Here is a 24,209-nt window from a genome sequence, read left to right as displayed (position 1 = left end):
CTTGAATAACAGAACAGAGGTTTTTGCTTTGAAAGGAGTCCAGTTGAAAACCTGTTTTTTAGTCTGTCAATTAAATAGTTGACAAAGATTTTGTCTGGATGATTCAGAAGTTTTTGTTTTACATTGTGAATAGTAATAGGAGTGGAGACTATGAGTGTTGGAGAAAGTCACTTTGGAGCTTACTGGGCAGATAGCTTTTGAATGAGTGTCCCCGCAGAAACTGCACGTATGGATGTTTTTGCATTGCCTCATCGAGCATATACTGAAGTTGAAAGTGTTGCATATTTGCTTTCTTCCTGCATATCTGATTCTTCGCCCAAATCTGTCTTGTGGATTGCTCAGATGGGGCCGAAGAATGGATGGAGTGTGGGATCGAGGTTCTCTTAGAAAAACGGGGAGGAGTGATGCAGATTGCTCATCTAGAGGAGGTTGAGGCTATGGCATCTTTCGGGCAAAGAGAAGTGGAGTGGCTGGTAGAACCGCAGACCTCAGAAAATCCTGTTGAATAGGCCTAAATCAGGTTGTGTCCAGTCGATGATGTGGTTATCTCTTGCCAAAATAGCTTCTGTTTTTGCTGAAAATGATTTGTGGTAATCGAAAAACATGGTCCCTCCATATCTGACAGATAGCTCCACTATGTAGAAATCGTAAGAATCCAGTTCTTGTCTGCGGTTTGGGTATACTGAACATAGCACATCTCTGTATATAGCGAAGGCAAGGACGAATTCCCCCAGAGTTAGATTTTTTCAGTAATCTAAGGTCTCTGGATTTCAGCATTACTGATAAATCTCCGTAATCCACCACTCTGTGGTCCAGAAACTGGGATGTAGCCAGAAATAGAGAAACCAGATTAACATCCTTACCTTCAGTTATGCTGCGCCGAATCTGCAGGGATATTGAATGGTGACGGGCAGTGACTGAGGCGGCAGAACCATATGCTGCTGCAGATGCAAGGTTGTAGACCGGAAGCTCTACTGTAGGGACTGGGGTTGGTATAAAACCAGAATTGGCAAAAAATACTGTAACTGCAGAACCTTGCTTGTCTCGCTCGATATTTGACACTCGATTATCCAAATTGATACTGATTGAGGATAAGGTGTCTGCAAATGGTTGAATAAATGCTTTTATTTTGTAAAAAATTTGAGAATGTTCCTGTTCAGTTTCGCTGACTGGAGCAGCTGCCTGCTGGCGTGATGACAGGCTGGCTGCGGGAGTAGCTTGCTCTGAGATGGTTTACCTGCTGTCTGACCTGGGCCGCTGAATAGCTGAGCGCAGCTGGGAAGTTTTCTTGGGTGGAAAAATTGGTTCTTCTGAGATGGATTCACAATAGAAAATGAAAAGGGATTCTCAATTGTTCCCTGCTGGGATTTCGCTGCTGTTTTTGAGGAGGGTCTTTGTCAGCTTGTTGAAAGTCCAGTCCTTAAAGTACAGATGCTCAGTAGAGATATCCTGAGTTAGGAGCCGATTGAATTAGTGAGGATTAACTCCTTGTGGAATGGTATCCTGCTAGGGAGGCACTCGTTCGGATGTTGCGGAAACGCCTTATAGAGGGAAGAGTGGAGGGGTGATCGGATCTTGGATTGACGCTGTTGGAGAATGCTCTGATACGGACATGAAGTTATCCTCGAAACCCTCCGAATCCAAGGAAGTGTTGGTGTAAGTATTCCATGCCATTATTTCGTGCTCTTACACAAGAAGTTTTTTAGCTGGGGGTCGCTTGCAGTCGCTTAGGTTTGAACGAAAATGAAACACACAAGACAACTGCATAGGGTGTGACTAATGATTTAAATAGGAAGTAGATTTGATTGGTGATAGGAGATGAAAGGATAGGGTGGAGCCCAGCTCCCGCCCCCCAAACCACACTAATAGGTTAACATATTTTATACATTTTCTGTCAACGACGAAATGAGGCAAGGTTACCCCCCAGTTTCACATAATTTGGCGACTGTTTCTGAAGTAGGTCATTTATCAAAGACGGGCTATTGAGATTTAGGTTTTTTTTTATTTTTTATGAAAGTGACAAGACTCTTTAAAGTTTTTAACAAAATATAATATTAATATACACATATTTAAATCAAAATGTCATCAGACATTTTAGAAATGCAAAAAATTGCCCTGTGATAAAAAGCTGTTGATCAATATTAAGAGAAAATGACAGCACATGACACAAATTTCAGTTTTAATATGTTTAATAAAGTGATGTTTAAGGATAAACAATAATTAAGAAATCACCTAGAGGAGAGTGAGACAAAATGGGTCATATTATAAACAACTTCTAGTAGGATCGAAAACTCAACTCAAGAATCTCAATATAGCTGCCCTGAACCTCAGAAACTGTCTGCTGCTGCCTTCCCCCACTGTACGAAGCCTTGGTGTACTTCTGGATAGTAACCTCTCCTTTGATGCCCAAATCTCCTCTGTAGTCAAATCCTCCTTCTACCACCTCCGAAACATCTCAAAGGTCCGTCCCTACCTTTCCCTCCTGAATGCAGAGATACTCTGTCATGCATTTATCTCCTCTCGACTCGACTACTGCAACTCTCTCTATGGTGGTCTTCCGTCACGCACCATAAACCGATTGCAGCTGGTTCAAAATGCCACTGCTAGGATCCTTACCAGATGTAAAAAACATGATCACATTACCCCCTGTCTTGCCCAGCTGCACTGGCTACCTGAAAAGTTCAGGATTACTTTCAGAATTATCCTGCTTGCCTACAAGGCCCTTCATCTCACAGGTCCAGAGTATCTCTCCAACCTACTGACCCACTATGTCCCTGCATGCAAGCTGAGGTCCTCTGACTCTGGCTTGCTTGTTATATCCAAGCAAAAGTAAACCACACTCGGAGAGCACTCTTTTAGCTTCATGGCCCCGACTCTCTGGAACTCTCTCCCAGCTTTAGTGCGTGTAGCTCCCACAGTCACTCGCTTCAAATCAACTCTCAAGGCCCACTTGTTCTCTCTTGCTTTCCATGTTCTTTAAGCCTGATATCTGTTATTAGCTGTTGTCTAAATTGCTATTTCAGGTTTTTCACTCCATCTTATTCGTATGATTCTGTATGACACACGCATCCACAATGTTTAGAATTCACATCCTAGCCTTGTATTTAATGTAATATGCCTGTAGTTAATGTATTTGTTTTTGTTTTACTGCTTGTATTTAATATACTATTATTATTTTATTATTTATTTCTTAACAGACGCCCTTATCCAGGGCGACTTACAATTGTTACAAGATATCACATTTATTTTTACATACAATTACCCATTTATACAGTTTTTATTGGAGCAATCTAGGTAAAGTACCTTGCTCAAGGGTACAACAGCAGTGTCCCCTACTGGGGATTGAACCCACAACCCCCCGGTCAAGAGTCCAGAGACCTAACCACTACTCCACACTGCTGCCCTGTATTTCACTGTATTTAATGTATTATGCATTGTTCCTCACTATCTTGTAAAGCGCTTTGTGATGGTGGTCCACTATGAAAGGCGCTATATAAAATAAAGATTGATTGATTAATATTATGTGAGTGGTAAAAAATATGTTTGGGCACCATTTTGTATGGGACTGGCTGGCTGTATAAGTTGCTAAACCATTTTTCAGAAAATATCGGAACTTTCTCTGGTTCAATATTTTGTGCATAATGGCATAAAAGGACAATTAAGCATGACTGTACTGTACTTGAGCTTATATAGTCAATTAAAGATGATTTCAGCTGAAAATAGTTAGTAATGTTTGGAGGTCTCAGAAAGGTTGGAACAAAACCTGGACAGGTGCCAGACTTTGACATCTGTGTATATGAGTCACCTCTGGTGGGTTTTTGATTTTGTTAATATTTTTGCAGTTGTTTTCTCACTTTTTCTCTTCATTTAATCTTCAAAGTTTGCAGGAAATCTGTTTGAATCTGTTTATACAGGCACTTTGTTATTTGTATCCTAGGTGAAAAACCAAATATTAAAACACCCAAAAAAATCATGTTATGCACTACATTGTATCCAACACTTCTTCTGTTGGGACACATTTATTTGAAATAATATTGTATAATAAATCATAATGATATACCAAATGATGAAATAATTATGTTGTTTTATACACAATACACTTCAGTATCCACTTTCCTACAATGCACACACTCCTTATCACATGAAATCAAATCTACTCTTCTCTGGCTAAGAGAACACCCCTCGGGAAGCAAGCGAAGTGTTCTCCTAACCGAAGTGTTCCCTAAGACAGAGTTGACCACCGGACACAATACGCCAAGGCCAATCACGATATGAATCAATAAATACAAATGTATTTATTACATATGTTATGTCGCACGTGCATCAACATATGAAGTTAACAGAATAAGTAAGAGAAAAGCACTAGGCAAGCATATGTTAATAAACTATAATAATAAACAAATTGACAAACTAATGTTAATAAACTGACTAAATTAACAAAACACCCCTACATACTGTAAAAATGCAGCAGGGACTCTAACAGTATTATGAATATGATAATTAATTTTAACACAGTGGTTATTAACGCAGCATCGCCCTGACCAGTTAGTTTTGAAAAGATTGAATAAACCATTTGAGTTTGATGAGGATGAGTTATCAGGTTACAAAACAGTACTGTATCAGTTTTGAATCGGTTAGCAACAAATCACTATCTGTGCTACTGTCAGTGCCTGTTCCTTTAGGCAGAGCATTTACAATTGGAAAATTCTGTTTCACCACAAGGTTGTTCCCTAAGCTGAAGTGAACTCTTAGGAGGTGTTCCTATATGCAGGGACTACTGTACCACATAGCAGAGGCATGGACCGGCTTAATGTTGATACAGGAAGATATTGGTTTGCATTACTATTACTGCACTGTACTTGCACTTCACACACAACTTCAGGATTTACAGCTTTTTGGTACAGTTCTTATTTAGTTGTTCTAAACCCACCACTCAGGCAACTCAGCTGTCACTCAGACATCACTTTATTGTGAAAATGATTGCGTATTGATTAACTCAGGAGTTAGTTAAACTCGCAACCCAGTTTTCCTCAAGGATGAAGATAAATTATTGACTATGTGTGTCATGTGGATTTGAAATAATTTCAAAATACACCTGATAATAGTTCATGGAGCAAGGTCCCATTCTAAATTCAGCTAGTTTTTTAGTTCTGCAGACCAGAGGAATTTGTTCACTTTAACCAAAAAATATATATTTTTACAATATGCTGTATTGGGATTGCAAGACGATATGACAAACTCAGATGTATTTAGTATTAAATATGTATTTCCTATTCCAGGTGCTCCAGCATTACTACAGGGACTGCAAACAGTCCAGGAGTTACACGTTTGGAATGAGGTAAGTGTGAATCTCCATTGCAGCCCTAATCAACTGAGAACCTCCTAGCAGCTACTGTACTGAATCAGAAATCAGTTCTTACCAGACACATCCTTCAGTTTTTACCCAGAAGATTTTATTCCTAAGAAACAAACCTAATACTAGGTAAGACATTATTAAAAAAAATATATATATTGTATCATCACCAATTATATGTAAAATGTTACCTTTTTATGATGTTTGTAATAATTTTACTTACACCAGTATACCATGTAGATTTGTACTGTACTATGTATATTTTACTTAATGAAAATTGTCATTGCAATGCATTTTAATGTCTGTACCTATTAAATAAAAACACTTTGAAATATTCAAGTGATATTTTAACCAAGGTTAATTGCAGTAGACTAAAGGGAATCACATCTGTCTGCTGGGGGCTTGATGCCCCAAAGACTAGCTCTTAAGATTTTCCTCATACTGTACCTCTTGAGAATGAATGAATGAGTCATTTCTTTTGTAGATAGAGGATGTGTGTTCATCTTTCCTCTCCACAGACCCCCAATCTCAGGTATGTTAAATTAGGATCATGAGAAATTAGTTTCTGTTCTGAAAGGTGTCACTGATTAGCTTTAGCTTGGTCCCTTTCTTGTTTTGTGTCTTGTTGCTAGGCATCCAGTGCACTGGAAGAAATGTGCTTCATGGTTTGGGGAATTGTACACAAGTCTCAGGTACATTTTATTTAATTCAACTTTATTGTAATAATCTAAAGGCATGGTTATGACACCAGCCATGTTAGAATGAATCATTAAGGCACACCAGGAGGTGTACTGGATAATGTCACACCTTCAGGGTATTGTAAGGAACGATGTGCTGGATTGTATTCAACAGCCCAAGGAAGTTATTCTTTAACAGAATCTGGGGTATCTGGAGGAATCGATAACCTCAAAACGCTCAGTTCCAGTACACTGAAGAAGGTGTAACTGGGCATAAGTTGGAGAACATGCACAACGCAAGTAAGGATCGTAACCTCTATCCAAAACAGCCATGCTCATATGCTCATGGTTATAAAGCTCTTAAACATATCATCAACAGGAGTCAGAGTCCATATCTGCAGTATGTCACAAAACACTGCCTGTTCCAACAGAAATAGCCAAAACCTTTGTCTACTTTACTTTGTTTCTTATACATTTACATAAGAACATAATAAAGTTTACAAACGAGAGGAGGCCATTCGGCCCATCTTGCTCGTTTGGGTGTTACATTGGTATATGGAGGAAGCTGTCTGTATGTCAACTTACAGTAAATTTTTACACATACACATAGGCACCAGGGTTTGAGCTTATAACAATTGTACATACCTTTTGATGGGACCGATATATCTTTATACACTATATGGTTTTAAAATTCCACCTCATAATGGTAAAATACACGAGAAACAGCATACATATCGATTTGATTTCCATTACACAAGAGTAGATGTTAAAACTTCATGCTGATTTGAACTCGGCTCTCGCCAAGATAAGCACCAACTAAGACACAGTAAACAAATGTGATCCATATGTGTCTCCATCCATTTGCACTTTCTTCCATATGATGATGTAAATATCCTTCTGTCTGGTGTTGATGGCTGAAGTGTAATGCTGGCTCCAGGGATCAGCTTATTGCCTCCCTAGCGCATCAGCACACACAACAGCTGTGATGCTGGCTCAGGGGATCAACCACAGTGCGTCTGGATTGAGCTAAGTAGGGTACATCTCTGGGGTCTTCAAGTGGGCACCTTCCATCCTCGGTGTTTCGTCGACTAGCCCACGACACCTCAAGAGGGCTCGACGGTGATTCTGGCGTCCCAGCATCACCCCCCTCCGTCCCCCACTCAACTCAGCCCAGCTTACTTACCTGTACATCAGCTTTCCTTTCTATTGTGCTTGAGATCCCCAGCCAGAATCTTTCCGTCTCAACCACAGCCAGTTGCTGCTCCTCTCTGCTGCTTCAGATAAGTTCTTCACTGTGCGACGCAACTCTTGGCCACTGAATCCGACGTCTCTGAGAAACCGGGTTGTAGAGTGTGCCACAAATCCTCGACAACCCACCTCCACTGGGTAACCCGGACTCTCCATCCTCGCTGTTCCGCTTCAGTGGCTAGTTGAGCATACCGCAGTTTCTTCCTCTCATACGCCTCATCTACAGCATCCTCCCATGGCACTGTTAACTCTACTAGGTGAACAAGGCGTGCTGATCCAGACCACAAGACAATATCTGGTCGAAGGTTAGTGGTGGCAATCTCAGGTGGAAAAATAAGCCGTTGACCAACATCTGCCAGCATTTTCCAGTCTAGCAGCTTCCAGTTGTCTTGGGCGAGGATTGGTTTTAACACCTTTTCTTGGTGGTTGCTTTCCTGGGCGGAGGAATGTTGTCTTTTGTGTGTAATGTTTTGATGGAACAGGTGGCAACTTATTGATCATGTTACGCTTGTCTTCCAATGCTAAGGCCAAACATCGCAGGGCCTGGTCATGGTGCCAAGTAAACCGTCCTTGGCTAAGAGCCACTTTACATCCTGTCAAAATGTGCCTTAATGTTGCAGGTGATGAACACAAAGGACATGAGGGATCCTTTCCTACCCAGAGGTTTAGGTTCTGTGTTGATGGGAGAACATCATATGTTTACCCGATGAGCAAACTGATCCTGCTCTGTTCCATTGACCATAGGTCTTGCCAGCCAATCTTGCGTTGTTCCACACTCGTCCCATCTCATCCATTCTCCCTGCTTGGCCTGGGAAATGGCCTTTATACACCTCATCCTCTCCTCCTGCTTTTGCACCTCGTTGACTACCATCTTCCTCCGTTGAGCTGGGGCTGCCTTGTGCCATGTAGGATGAGCTGAACTGAGACCAAGACCCCCTCTTCCATGCTGAACTTGCCCCATGATATCACCAATTCGAAGGGCAGCCTTTGCATCCTCCACAGCTTTCTTTGCCACCCACTTTCTTCCAGTTTTCAACACAGGTGCTGCCTCCCTTACATATTTGTCGCGTGACTCTACTAATGTAATTTCCAGTCTGACTTTGGCGCACTTAAACTCCTCGGTTAGAGCGGAGACTGGTAGCTGCAGTATTCCTTTACCATAAAGTCCCACTCTGCTGAGGCAGCGTTGAACTCCCAACCATTTCCTGATATATGAACTGATTAAAGCTTCCAGCTTCTCTACTGTTGTCAAAGAAACCTTGTACACAGTCAGTGGCCACAGCAACCTCGGCAGTAGACCAAACTGAAAGCACCAGAGTTTTAGTTTGCCTGGTAAAGCGCTGCTGTCTATGCTCTTCAACTCTTCCACTGCTTGTTGTCTAACTTCTCCCGCACAAACTGTGTCCTTTAGATCCCCGTCGTACCATCTCCCAAGACTCTTCACTGGCTTCTCAGACACTGTTGGTATTGCCTCACCATTAATGAAGAACATTTTATCTACTACTTTACCTTTAATTATAGAGATGCTTCTTGATTTAGTGGGCTTGAATTGCATTCGTGCCCATTCAATGTTATTGGTTAATTTGCCCAATAACCGATTAGTGCAGGCTACTGTTGTAGTCATGGTTGTCATGTCATCCATGTATGCTCAAATTGGTGGTAGTCGCATTCCAGAAGCCAAGCGCTCTCCTCCTACTACCCATTTTGATGCCCTAATGATTACTTCCATTGCCATGGTAAAAGCCAGTGGAGAAATGGTGCATCCTGCCATTATTCCAACTTCTAGGCATTGGCATTGCCATGTAGTGCTGAATTCTGAAGTTGAAAAACTAAATTGCAAATCTCCAAATTTCCTGTTAGTTTAACAGGAAAATCAGCGTTATTTCTCTTTTGTTAGAAGTGAAAGTTCTGAGCCCTAGTCATTGGTGCAAGCCTTTCACAGACAATTCCATATTCAGTATTATGTTTGTGTGTTTTATTTTTGTATTCCATATTATGGTAGTCATGAATTCATCCACTTTGTTGTATATTTTCCATGTTTAATGTTGCTTTGTCGTTTATGCTCTATACACACAATGTTATTGTACAAACAATGTGACATATAGACAAGCAATATATACCGTAGACAAAGAAATGTGATATTGTAAGTACACAGCGATGATAATTTACATAAGGTAAGCGTTTTATCCAATAGCTATTAGGTTAACTGAACATGTTACATTTTGTTTTTTAAAACAAGACTTTCAAAGAGATTATTCTCCTAACCCCCAAGTATAGCGGTATCTGCCCCCTGGGCACCACCCAAAATGTTACAAACCTGGCGCCTATGCATATACATACAGCTAGTGTAGGGCATGCAAATTTAATTTAATATAATTTAATAAAACTTTATAATGTAGCCAGTTTATGCACATCTTCTTGGTTGACTGAAATTTCTTTATTTCATAAAAACAAAACATATTTAACACTAACATCAATTATGTATTTTTTTCCTGTTTTCTGTCTTTTGGTAATGCACATACAGCACCTGTTAATTTTTTATAATAAAAAAACATAATTAATTAATTGAAAATGCTTTTTCATTGTCATAGTTTTCACTCTCAATATATATATTTACCAGTTTAGACAGTTTGAACTTAACTATATGCCAAAAAAAGATGCCACTCTGCACTGTAATTACCCACAAAGCTGGCCATTAACCACCACTGTTAGTCGCACATTTGAAAACAGGGGAAAAAATAAAATGTGTTTTGTACTCAACCTGCTTATAAAAAAACATGTTCCATGGACTTAACCTCATTTAATACGTTAGGCTACTAGTACATTATCATTGTTATATATCCCAGGGGCCCTATCTAACTCTAACATAATTATCAGAGGGCTGAAACATCACTCTGCCCTTGCCTTTGCTTTGCAAAATAGGAACCACAGGGTTTACTCTTCAATGACCAAAAATCTATATTTATCTGTATTTGAGCTGCCAGTTTTTATATCTCTATCTATGTAAAATAGCACTAGGTAAGTAACTGGCAATAAAAATGCATTAAAATGGCACAAATAGAAATGCTGTATTAACTATACTGCAGCTGCAAGCATACAGTGTGTATATATATATATATATATATATATATATATATATATATATATATATATATATATATATATATATATACTGTAACAGTTTTCTGGGTCTATATGTATATTCTCTGTTTCCTTTGTGTAAAAATATTTATTTTATTTATTTCACAGGATCTAAAAGTGAAAGATCACACAAAAAGGGTAAGTAGATGTGCCATACCATAATATGTTTTGTATAAGGAATTTGAGCGTAAATCCCATTGAAATGCTGTAGTAAAATTCATTTTAAACTTTTTTGTACAGTTCTTGTTTCATTATTCTAAGACCCACGACTCGGGCAACTCAGACCTTATGGTAAGTTGTGAAGCCCATGCTCGGCAGTGTGTCCCTTTCTTATTTTTAAAGCTACAGTATCTTTTTTGCAGTTGCTAACTTATTCAGATGTTCAGATATGATCATTTAGTTCCAGAGGGTGTTCTTATATGACCTTTTTATATAAAGGAAGGAAGACATAAATCTATTTAGATTTTTGTTGGAATGGCTTATACTTCTTTTCTTGGAAAAAAAGAGGCTGGTTTGTTAATCATTGGCTCAGTACACAGTTGCACCACTTTTTTCCTTTAAAATAAACCATTGATAAATCTTTTAACATGTTTCCAGCTTTGCACTGAGGTAGGAAATCTAACCCAAGTTATGTTTAAGGATCCTCATTCAGGACATGCTTTATATTGGTGTGTGTACTTTTTGTAGACATTTGACTAGTTTGTGCAAGAGGACACTGTTGCTTTATAGTATTAATAACTGAATTCCTTGTTCTGCCACTGTAACCATGTTCAGGGCTGTATTTCTTTTTTTTTTTCACTTTATAAAATGGCTTATTTCACTGCAATTCATGGTCTAAAAATAGGTATTTCAAGATATTTCACAATTAAATGTTAGCTCCATGTTATTATATGGGTTTATTCAGCCAGGTTTAATATTTCACAAGACTATATGCCAAAAGGAAATTCTACTTCTGGAAATAATGTGTTTAGTCTTTTTCTGACACCGTCATATTTAACCAAATGCTATAAATCCTATCGACTGGGTGCAACCAATCCTGTTTAATTTACACATCACAGCCCACCAGAAGTGGTATGTAACATCCTGTACACTCTCCAATCATTTTTACATTTTTCAAATTGCTTTCCACCCACCTCGTCTTCGTATTCTGGTGTGTTTTTAAATGTACATCGAGCGAAGTGTGCGACTCAGTGAGTTAAAACAAAGTTGTGTTAGAAATGTTGCGAGGACCAGCACTGGCATTTACATTTACTGGATCCGAGGACAACACAAAGCCCCAGTGCATAATTTCTCAGGAGGTTTTGTCAAACAAAACACTTAAACCTGCAAAATTGAGATGCCATTTATTTACAAAGCATTCAGAATATGAAAAAAATAACTTTTTTATACATAAGAAATGGGAACTTTGCCATCAGCAACTTTCAACGTGCAAAATTACAACATTGCTTGATGAACTGGTAGCGAAGCTTCAAGCCCAGGAATTTCATTAAGATAGCTACATATATAAATACTTTACTTTCTACATGTACTTATACATGTACACATACACATTATTTTTAAAATGCTGTTGTGAAAAGATGCGTGGCAAGTAGTCTGTGCAAGGTGGTCCCTCCATTGAAAAAGGTTGGGAACACTCCTCTAGAGTTACTATACAACAATTGTTTCTAAATACAGTAAATGCTAAATTGTAGAATATTCCTGTTTTGATGTTCACCTTTTAAAGATATTTAAATAAATGTAAAAATAACAACAAACACATGAAACGTCCCCTTGTATTGGACAGAGCAATCTTTAGCAGAAATATTTCTGATCTTTGATGCAGCATTGAAGACATTTTAAAGAAATCGTGCAGCTCTATGCAGTGTATCGGAAGCAAACCAAACCGGCTGCCAGGTTCCTCAATGCAGTGTAATAGGTAGTGTGTCAACAAGACAAACATTTGCTGTGCGTTTGCTGTATTTATTTTTAAGTGGTAAAAAAATATGTATATTTACACAATTCTTTCAGAAATAGAAATTTTCATAGGCAACTACATATTACACGGCAATAGGTACATTTCACGAAAATCATAAAATCTGCGATTGCTGTGAAAAAAATACAGCCTTAGCCGTAGTTGACCTGCCACTGTTTCCAACAGTAGGAAAAGTTCACTTGCCAATGCTGTCCCAGACATGAACTCAGACACAATATGTTGTTATGTTTAGGTTAAACATATAACCACATACACTCTACTATATAGGCAGCTATTTGTGTTAAAGAAGACTATATGCCAAAAGGAAATTCTGTGCACCATTTGCATATGGACACTTGTTATGTCACTTCCTCTATCAGGTGACTGGGCCAGAGCCCATTCTCTTAGTCTGTGTTCCAAACTCATACTGTCAGAGTCCATTCAAAGTGTGAGGGTCTCTTTCTGCTGCTCATGAAAATGAACAGTTTATCAATTTCAGATCACTTTCAACTCGGTCCCAGTGGCAGGTGGAAACAAGATAGTTATTCTACAGCTTGATTTTTCATTTCTCCTTTAGTGGTGCTGGTAAACTAAAATATGACAAAAACTCGGAAGCAGCAAGGACACATCTTAATTATGTAGTGTACAAAGTTTTGTTACGTACACATGTGTATTAAATATAAATAAATATTACCAGCATAAATTATTTTAAACTTTAACTGATACGTAACAAAAAACAATTAATTTCACAGCTAGAAGACCCTCTGCTTAAAATACAAAAAAAAATAAATCATCCTTATAACTTTTTTTTGTACCCAAAATGACTTCACCTTTCCTCTCTAAAGTGCTTTTAATGTACAGTAGTTCTATATATTGCTTGTTAGCCGAAGCAGTGCTTCACATTTCAGTGCTTTGCCATTATGTTGTGGCTGTTTTTCTTTTCACTAAAAAAGCATGATTACATGAATTGCATGATTGCTGTTGCTTTGCTAGAGCTTGTGTACTAAGATGAAAGGGTCAAGTGTGTTCAGCTAAATGTGTTTGTAGTCTGTAACAATCATTTAAGTATGCATAAACTTAAACATCATTGTACATGTTCAGCAAAACATTTTTCAAACCAAAACATAGTGTTTCGCAAAATCTTCCATTAACTACAACAACATTATTATTATTATTATTATTATTATTATTATTATTATTATTATTATTATTATTATTATACTACTACTATGACTACGACTACGACTACTACGATTACTAATAATAATAATAATAATAATAATAATAATAACAATAATAATAATAATAATAACAATAATTGCTAACCTTGTCATACTCAGCTTTGTATATGTTTATTTCAGCTTTTAGCTAAATTGTGAATTGTATAATGTCTTTTTACATTTCTTCGTAAAAAAGATACACTTTACTGTGCTTAGTTGAAGTGATGCCTTGCAGTACAAAAATGTGCTACTGCCAAACATGAGCCTTAGAAATGCTATCAAAGGGCAGATTTCATTTTTTCTAAATATTTCTGTTAATTGTGCAAATTAATTTGATAAGATTTTCTTAGAAGACATGTTTATTAAATTATTTAAAGCTGTTTTATAATCTTTACATATACTTATAATAACATCTTAGAAATACTAAAAGAAACTTAATAAATTCAATGACAAAAGTTTTGCCTAGAAGTCTTTTTCAATATCTTGAAGAGTCGAAATTTTAAAATATTTCTTTTGAGCACTTTTGAGCGTTCAGTAGTCATGGATGATCTCATACCACCGTCGTGGAAAGACAAACACTGAAAAATATCCTCTTTGATACAAGTTTAGTTGTACGGCTGCACCAACTGCATCTGCTTGTGTATAAAATATAGGGTGGCACTGAATTAAATATTTGTAAAATAATCCCAAATGTATCGATAATTGTGGCAAAGTGGCTGCTGAGTGAGAACAGGTGCAGAGGTGATGCAGTGCAGGAATAATCACAACTAGGAAACTGTAATCCGTTTGGAAAAGGGGTCTTATTTGTAATCCCGGTCTGGTGACCAAACAATAAACCTCCGGCAATACACACCAATGTGTAAAGCATGGAGGTAACAATAATAATGGCTTGCAGCCCAAATAATGAACACGTTATCTGCCCCACAATAATACTGTACACGGTCACCAGTCCGGGTGTGTGCAGTAGTGCTCGTGGTGGGTGATAACAATTATAAAGCGACTGTGGTGTAGTGTTGTTCCGGGTAGTGCTGGCCCAAGGCAACAGCTCCGGGTACGCGTTAGCCGTTTAGTGATTCACAAACACAAGACAATTACTAACAGTGGCAAACAAACAAAAAACACAAATCCTTTTTTTATTCTCTCTGGGCTTCTCCTAGTCCTTCCAGTTACGCTCTCTCAAAACCAAGCGAAGGAGTAGATTGCGATTCTCCGTCCCCTTTTATGCTATCACGCATGACCCCTTGGTAAATGAGTGCAGCTGTCTCTACAATCTGCAGCTGCAACGGAGTCTCGCCTTCTTCTAGACTGACCGACTTCCCAGCCCTGGGAAAGAACTGTCAGGCCAGCCCGTCCAAAGAACTCTACTTTCGCTGCTTAGGGCCCTCACAGGCCGGGAGGGAGATTTACAACCAAGATTCATTATATTTCTGTCAGTGTAATCAAGGTGAACCTTAAGTATGTTGCTTTCAGTATTGCTAAAACACATTTATTGTAAAGAAACTGGACCTTTTACATGCTGAAACTTGCTGTATAATATGGTGATTAAAGTCGGCAATGAACTCTGGTGTTTAAAAATTCTGCTTTGGACCAGCAATGTGTGTGCTTTGTACAAACCGGGCAAAACTGCATTTTAGATATACTTAGATTTCGTAACTAAAGCCATCCCTAACTAAAAGGGAGAGCTAAACCTCTAGTGAGATACAATAAAACTTCTCTCATCTAAACTAATTGGAACCAGGAGATAAGCCTATTTGAAAAATCTAATTGCTTGGATAATGGAATTATTACAGAAAAGTTGTTAAAATTACATTCCTAATTCATAAACCTCCAGAAATAATTACTTATAACCCCCCCTCCCTTAAACATATAGGGATATATTCTCAAACCCGTTTACACCAAATTGTCATTTGCATGATTTTTTTACATAGTAGAAATGCATCCAATAAAGTTACCAACCTAGAAATAAAAAAAACTCGGACACTTCATTTATGGGCTTAGTCTAAAATAGTTTATTATTCGTTTTATAAATTCAAATTATGTTGTTTTTTCTTTCAGACAATTTGGAATAAATTACTTTGAGAATTTAGCCCATGATGTGTTAAAAATATACATAATTTACAGGGATGGTTAGAAACCATTCCATTTTAGGTGAGAATTTACTTTTTCCTCTCAATGATTTACCTAATTAAGCTCACAGTTCAGCATTGAATTTCTGTTATGCATTGGGTGACCCCTAATTTTAAATACTTTCATAAGTACATTTTGTTTTATTGTTGCATTTTTGCAGTTTTATCCTGTTGTCATGGTAGATAGGGCAAGGGTTGGTGCATTTGTCTTGTACAACAAGATCGACAAAGAGAAGAACATGTGATACCTTTTATTGGACTAACTAAACAATAATTAATCAAGGTTTTTTTTTTCCTTCTCTTTGTCTATCATCTCTGGACTGATACGGTTACCATTTCATCTATCTTGTACAACAAGAATTCTAAAGTCTAGCTGCAATCTCCCTGTTCTTTCCCTTCCATAATGTCCCTGTGGTATGAAGAGTGATGCTGTCACAGCACTTGAGCAGTAGCTTCATGGTTGTTCAGGTGTCTGTGTTCATGTCCTCTCAGTTGTCTGTCCTGCATTCTTTGCTGCAACTTGTTCCCCAGCTCCATGTGAGAAGACAGGAGAGATTCAGAGATGACATATGTAACCTTATGCATGCTCCCATTTTGAATGTCGTCACTAGCTAAAATCTCAATAAATCGACTACAGAAATGTGTTTCCAAACAAAACGTATCCATTATGATTAAAAACAGCAGACAGTGGTGCAAATAATAAATGTGAAGGAATTTCCTTAAAAATACAAAATGAGGGATTCAGTACTTGTTTTTTTTGGTTTAAAACAACATGATATATGTGATTATACACAAATATGTCTCTTATTGAGGGAGACATTGTATTTATACAGTAGTTTCACTTAAACAGGTATTGATTTTACTAATGTATCAACAAGGTAGAGAGCTGTGCTAAAAAATATTGGGTGGGGGGAAAATGACTAATTAAGGAGTTAATTATAAACATATTTTTGGCTCCAATCCTAAATATCCATTTATTGCACCTTTTTCATTGGTTGAGAAAGTTTGGTCAGCATTAGAAGTGGGTATACTTCCCCAGTGCTATAACAACTGAACTTCCCCAGTGCAGTAATAATACAATAAAAGGGAAAACTCCAGCAGAACCAAAGGTAAAGGAGAACTGATACTAACTCCAGGATATGCTTTTGCGCACAACTTAGTTTTACAGTTTGATGTGTAGCAAAGAGTTTTTAGCAAAAGAGGCAGTATTAACAAATTACATTTCAGAATAACCATTTACTCGTACAGTATGCAGAAGGCATATTTCTTTTAAAACTCCATGGGCGAATTTCTCAAATATTCAATGGGCCATTAGTGTAGCTTCTACATTAGCAGTAATTGCTGTTCTATATTAGACATTAGTAGCAAAGATTAGAGAAATGGACAGGATAACATGGAACAGCAACTATACACTTCCTCAATGATGCCATTACTGTGGCTCTTTCTACAGGTAACCCAGTTTAAAAAGGTTATACCTAGACTGTTTTGTAATTTTTTTTTTTTTATGATGCCGCAGTAATAAGTAGTGAAGAGAGAAATCTCCCCAATCTTTTAACATGATGTCCATCACTATTTTAAATATAATAAAATATTTGGCATACATGGGAAAAGGACCTAAAACTGTAGTGTCACATTGGTGTTGACCAGTACAAAGATGTTTGAATAAATGCATACTCTCTTCTTCAATGACTAATTACATTTCATGAATGTATCTTATCTTGCAAGGCCATGCTATTTACATTATTTTTTGTTAGTTTTCTTCTCAGTTTTCTTTTTCCACACCATAACTCAGCATCACTTACACACTTCTGAAACTTATGTTTGTAAAATAAATGTAGGATGATGGCTATTGAACTGTATCTAAATCATAACCTTTAGAACTCTTTTAATGTTAACTTTAGTGGAGTTCCGGGGGTGTGAGTCAGGACTTCGCCCCTTCCTAATTTCATCTGCCTTTCATTATTGACTAAATTCACCTGTCCATCATCACTGACTCCTATGTAAACCCAGTCACAGCTCAGCTCTTTCTCTTGCGTTTTGCTTTTTTGCATACTCTGCAACCCGTTCTCCTTCCCTGCCTGATCTCCTCAAATATCACATTCATTTTTCCAATGGAAGCTCTGTACCATCTACTTCTAATGCAGACCTCTACCCAGCAACCACACCTGCTTCCCTGGCACTACGGAGACGAAAACGCACCCGCCAGCAGGCTCAACCTCCGGAGATGCTATATTGGCACTCGCCTAACTCTTAAAAACCCTGCACAAGAACAATATCAACATCCCGGCTAGAAGCAAGCGTTGTTGGCGTATGGCGTTGTTCTATAATAATTGTACCTTTATATTTGCTACACCCATGTTGCCTCCTTCACGCAAGCGCACTTCTGCAAACTCGCTCACCCAGTCCCAGGACAGGCTGCAGCAGCCCCTCCTCTACAGTCATGGTCATCCCTCCTCTCCAGCGCAACGCAGCCGAACAGATCCCATCCTTCAGCTTCATAACAACATTTTCGAGGACATGAAGTGAAGTCCCTCATTCACCCCATCGCCGTGTCAATTGCTAATAACCCTAATACACGGCTCAACGATACGAACAAACGGGTTGCTTCCAACACTGCAGCAATCTCCATTACTTCAAGCCAGCATTCGCCACTTCAGTCGTGGCCGTCGTCTTTAGCACTTCTGGTCCCCACAGCTGACGTTCCCACGTACAACCGGACATGAGCCGCCCTCAGTGGTCCACAGCAAGCGCTTGTAGTCAGAAATCAAGTCCAGCAAGCACATATGGTTTCTTCTTTTGATATTTGTGCAACACTAAGGGTTATTTTTCAAGCTAATTTTATTTTCTAAAAGGGAACATTTTCAAGTACAATTCTGATTTAGACTGCTTGCAAGTACTAAGAAATGGCTGAGTTGTTTCTGTCAAGTTAAATTTTTGGAAACAGGCTTCACACTGCTATTTTACTGGACTTTCCCATCCTGTACACTTCCAGTTCTCTTTCAATTCGGAAATAACCATCAAATATGGGATATCGCCGTCAGGCAGTAGGAATTGGCTGAGCTTTATAGCAAAGCTGCCGATAGGCCTCTGCGCGAGTTGACGTGTAAGCCCGCCACCCTGGAAGCTTACATTAGAGACGCACCTCCTCTTTTGCCTTCAGCCTATGTAGGACATTGAGCTGGTAAGTTTTCTCTCTGAGAGATTTACATCACTGATTGTACTCGTTAGCTTTGAGCTTAAGAAGCTGGCTACCGCTCCTTCTCTGCTGAAGGTAAATTCAGAAAAGAGCCGCCTCGTGCCAAGCCAGCAGACCGAGTTTTTAGGCGACCTCGCGGTTTGATGGTTATTTTCGAATTGAAAGGGAACGATAGGTTGCGGATGCAACCCCGGTTCCCTGAAAGAGAAAATAACCATCAAACCGCGAGGTCGCTCCGGAAGCCTTCACGGCCTGAAGCAAAAGAGGAGGTGCGTCTCTGCGCGCTGCGTAATGTCAGCTTCCAGGGGGTGGGCTTACATGTCAGCTCGCGCGGAGGCCTATCAACATCTTTTGAAAGTGCCTTGGTGAGTTTTTGCTTTGAAATGAGTTTTTTTTTTTTTTTTGCTTTTTGATATTCCCTCACAAGGGATTTTATTTTATTTTGGCACTGGTCTGCAGTACGTTTTACCTCATAGTCATCATCACTCATTTTGTGGAGATCATTTTGTTGGCATTATTTTGGCATTTTTGGTTCAGCCATGATAAAGGTTCTGCTCACTGTAAAATGTAAAGCTGTTTAAAGTATTTAAACTGTAACGCAAGATGTGCGTGATGCATAGTTCACCTCCTGGTGTCTGTAAGTCGCTTTGGATAAAAGCATCTGCTAAATGACTAAGTAATTAATAATAGTAATAATTAATATTGTGAAAAAGGAGAACTAACAAAAATAGGTTTCAATGCTGAGAAAAGAGCCGCTAAGTGTTGCAAGAAGTATACATCTTCTGATCGGAATCTGACCTTATAAGGAAAGTGACTTGCAAAAACTACATCGAAAGAGACTAAAAACTAAAGCGAAAACCTACTTTTCACACGCAACACCAATGACTAAACTTAATGTTCTCCATTTTGTAGAAGAAGCCTACAGACATAATAATGTAATATGGTAAAGTGTGTTTTAGCTCACAGGGACCGTGTATGTTGGTACCAGTCAAGCTATTAGGGGGATTGCAGGGTGTGTGTATGTGTAGATCAGTTTCCAGTTTCAAACTGCAGTTCCTCATGAACAGGGAGAGCTGGTGCCTGATGTGATAAGTGTACTTTGAAGATTACGTTCTGACCAAGAGTCTAAGCTTCCAGGAGCCGTTGAGTCTAATTCCAGTTGCATTTTCCTCTCATGGAACTAAATTAATTAATTGTAACTAGGGCTGTGGTCAAAGGTTTTTTCAGAAACTGTTTGACAATGTGTGAATACTATAAATCACACATTAAATTTCACATGCAAAATTAAATCTTTTTATTTGTATGATGCATATTACTTAAACAAAAGTTGTTGTATTAAAATCCACTGTCTAATTGTTATACGTAGAAACTCTAAATGGCGCTGCTGCCGTGCATTGGAGCAGGGGATATTATGCCAAAGCACTTGGGGGGGGGGGGGGGGGGGGGGGGTAGTGCTTCAGTAAAATATGTACTGAATACCTAGTGTACAAGACATTGTAAGAGAAGTGCTAACACTAATAATTTTAATTTTGAAAACTGAGCACCGTCTGCTCCTCCCCCCTCCAGCTCGTGTTATCCAGAGGCAGAACTTTCTTTTCTTCATTCGCCATCTCGACAGCAAAGCGTGGTATAGTGTAAGCTGTATTGAAAGAAATGTCTCGAACCCCCTGTGCTGTTTGGGATATTTTTGTTAAATGCTCAGACGAACAAAAGTTGAATGAAAACTGTGCAAGCAACTGTTGATGTATAATGGCGGCACAACCAACCTCCGGGATCACTTGCCAAGCGTAAGGTTATATTATTATTATTATTATTATTATTATTATTATTATTATTATTATTATTAGTAGTAGTATTTTCAGTAGTAGTAAAATATGACTCTGACTGATAACCTGCTTGGAACGATGACTAAATAAAGCTTTGTTTTGCCTAAGTCAGCTGCAGTTCTTTTAACTGGCCACAAGAAGGTGCTGCTGTAATGCAAGCTGACTGTTATATCTCAAACAGCATCAATTACATGTAAATAACATATTTTAAACTACATTTGAATGTTTTATTCCATTTATATGGATTACCTGTAAAATAACAGGATTGTCAATAAAATATAAACTAGTAGCTATGGTGAGTCACCAGTAAATTATGCAAATTAGTACCATCCGAACCTTCGAAGGTCAAAATGTACCCTTTGTTACAGCCCTAATTGTAACACATTCACAAAGTAATACTTGTTTAGTTTGCACACCTTGTGTGTGAAATAACTTCTTAGTGAAACTTGATGAAGTTAACTATAAGTAATTTACCTCATATTGTGGTATGAAGAACTTATTTTAAAGTAAAGTTGTTATATCGTTAAACAATATACTATTAGAAGGCTTAAAGTGATCTGTTCTAAGATTGTCTGCACCATTTCAGTTTAGGCTGTGTGTGGATGTGTAGTAGCAAGCTACTAGCTATGTCACAGCCTGCTCTGTGTGTGTGTGTGTGCTTGTTTGTGTGTGTGTGTGTGTGTGTGTGACTATAAGCAGTGTCATATTTTGCTGGTCTTGTTAGCTCCTCTAACGCAGGGTTGAGAGGTATAACTTCTGTTTTATGCTTAGAAGACTAAGGGGTCTATTCTGACTCGGTTTATGCGCGATTTACAATACCATATATGGGCATGTAACTGTGTCAGTTTTACTGTTTACTGTGTCACCATTTTTCAATTACTTATAAAAACAAGATCGTATTGTGCAAAAATGATTACTTTGACTTCTCTGCTATTCTCTGCTAGATTTAAAGATTTACCTAAATGTCATGCTAAAAAGCAGATTATTGGCAGCTTACATTGAATATTGTAGAAAGCAAATACTTGTATTCCATTTACAACCAGTGATAGCACAATGTATTAAAACATTTTCTACCATTGCAGGATGATCTCCAAGGATCCGGAGGAATTCAAAGCAGAGGATACTTTTTATTTAGGGTATGCTTTTTCTGTTCTTAGTACAAAAATGTTTTTTAATTGAATAATGTGTATGGATTGTAATGGGGGAAAATAAGGCAACCTAGCATACCCCTTTAAAGATAACCAAGTATAAACACATCTGCCAGTTCAATAATTGTATCTAATGTGCCTTGTCACTGCCAGAGTATATATATGTTTACCTAAACAAGCGTGGTGGTACTTGTATAGGTAAATAATAAAATTGCTTAAATTAAATGTATTTAGAAACAATGGACTATATGATAATTAAATAAAAACATTTAGCAGAATAATTGTACTGTTTAGTATACTGTCAACTAGTTTGTAATCAATGCTATGAAATCTGTTTTACAGCCAAGGAACGGAAAGCGATCAACAACCTGCCAAAAAGGTACAGACGTATCCTGAACTCAATTATAGACTTGACGTAAACATTTATAAGAAACTATATCAAGTAGGCAAACTTTTTGTCTAATGCCTACATTACACCTAACAGTCTAATTTTAAACTAACTTTTGTTTCTGCTTCTCCTCTAAGAGAACACTGAATTTTAAATGACATTTTAAATCAGGGGTCTCCAATCCTGGTCCTGGAGGGCCGGAGTCCCTCTTGGTTTTTGTTCCAACTGTGCCCTAAATGACTTAATTAGAACAATAATTGGTAATAATTAGTCCAATTAAGTAATTTACGACAGAGTTGGAATAAAAACCAGGAGGGACACCGGCCCTCCAGTGCCAGGATTGGACACCCCTGTTTTAAATGAATAAGGTTAGAGTAGCATTTAATTGAAACAAAAGTACAAATTCAGGCTAACAGGCATACATGACAATCTGTTTTACTAAATGCAACAAAAAGAAAAAAATATATATATAATGCTTTTATGTACAGTTAATATGTGTATCAACAAACAACCCCGAGGGAAACCCCAGCAAGATTAATATATAAAGTGTGGCAGTATTTGGATCCACCACTCTAGATCATTATAATAGACTCCAATATCCTGTGCCATAATTACTGAGTTTGCAAAGTATTTTAGTTTTATATATTTTTTAAACTGTTCTATTTTAATATCAGTAACACCATCCACAGCCCACTATATTTTCTGTACATTCCTCAATGTAGTACTGAATAGCACATACATATATACAACTTTCAATGAAAATTATCTTTCTGTTTTCACAGATTTCTGTCTGTTTGGACACCTGTACACCTGTACATAAAATGAATGGAGAAGAATACAATGCAAATGGATCTCACAAGCTTTACTGTTATCTAGCTTGTTATGTATCTATTTTGAATTTAAAACAAAATCAAATAAATACATTTTGGTTAAAGTATTGTTTGTTTAAATATAATCTGTTATTCCAATAAAATAAAAAAAACAGCATCCTAAAATGTTCTGTTTTCTACAATGGCATTCTGACGAGTTTTGCCCACTACACTACATCAGGAGTTAATGCTGTCTAACATTGTTTTGTTTTTACACTAATAGAGGCATGCAGTATGAACTTCAGATGGCTCTGTAGCATACAACGAAAGTCTTTGATCATTTCTGTGTAATTCTGAACACGAACAATACACTAACAAACACTGGGATACAGGATGCATTTGTGCCCCGGTTTCACATAAACATACATTTTTGTTTTCACAGCACATTTATTTTTTGTAAACACTGAGAATTTGTAAAAACGTCTAAACAGCCAAGTTTCCTATGATGTGTTCAAGATAGGGAGAGGGGAGGGATGAGAGGGGTTGGGAGTGTTGGTAACCAGGAAGCTATACCCATGTAACCCCTGAAGATACACCCACATAACCCCTCAAGCCACACACATGAAGCCACACCCCTGTACTAAAGGGGTACTGGAGACAAGACATGTTCTAAAGCTCACAGCACTGTGCGTTTAAAAATCATCTGTTATATATATAAAAAAAATGTATCTAGGCAAGGGATACACACATGCCCATTATAAAGATTTACTGTACTGCCATATAAGCTGAGAAAAGATTATAAAAGAAAGTCAGGTTAGCATAATTAAGCAGAGCAAAGTACACAAAACTGTTTACCAATATAAAACACTGAATTCATAATATAAGTATAAAAAACTGAAGTTATTTTCTGGGCAGCATTATTCAGGTTTATGATCCCTCACTGTAGTCCATATGTCACACTTCAGTTTTACATAAATCTAAAGAATTTCTAGTCCAAACATCCTAAACGTCATTTGCACAAGTTATTCATAATCTGTTCTATAACCTGGAAGTAAGGAGAAAGACTTTACACATGTCATATCTAGAGAAGCACATACTCAATTGTGATGAAACTTGGTCTGTATGT

General features: G+C 37.9%; 1 protein-coding gene across 2 annotated transcripts in view; it reads left to right on the top strand.

Moving 5' to 3' along the window:
- Nucleotides 1-23,258, top strand: part of LOC117408395 (neuromedin-U) — a 32,087-nt gene extending 8,829 nt beyond the window's left edge. Inside the window, exons 2-9 of one of the 2 annotated variants that reach the window (XM_034013349.3) lie at nucleotides 5,280-5,338; nucleotides 5,838-5,885; nucleotides 5,986-6,045; nucleotides 10,528-10,557; nucleotides 10,660-10,710; nucleotides 21,821-21,874; nucleotides 22,229-22,265; nucleotides 23,057-23,258. In XM_034013349.3, the coding sequence (XP_033869240.3) occupies nucleotides 5,280-5,338; nucleotides 5,838-5,885; nucleotides 5,986-6,045; nucleotides 10,528-10,557; nucleotides 10,660-10,710; nucleotides 21,821-21,874; nucleotides 22,229-22,265; nucleotides 23,057-23,094 (377 nt within the window). In that variant the 3' untranslated portion in view covers nucleotides 23,095-23,258. The remainder of the gene's footprint in view (nucleotides 1-5,279; nucleotides 5,339-5,837; nucleotides 5,886-5,985; nucleotides 6,046-10,527; nucleotides 10,558-10,659; nucleotides 10,711-21,820; nucleotides 21,875-22,228; nucleotides 22,266-23,056) is intronic. The other variant, XM_034013352.3, reaches the window with a different exon arrangement.
- The last annotated feature ends 951 nt before the right edge of the window (nucleotides 23,259-24,209 follow it).

This window comes from Acipenser ruthenus, chromosome 2 (assembly GCF_902713425.1).
Source record: "Acipenser ruthenus chromosome 2, fAciRut3.2 maternal haplotype, whole genome shotgun sequence".
NCBI classification, from domain to species: Eukaryota; Metazoa; Chordata; class Actinopteri; order Acipenseriformes; family Acipenseridae; genus Acipenser; species Acipenser ruthenus.
The sequence above is the reverse complement of the archived record's forward strand: the minus strand, read 5'-3'. Positions and strand labels throughout refer to the sequence as shown.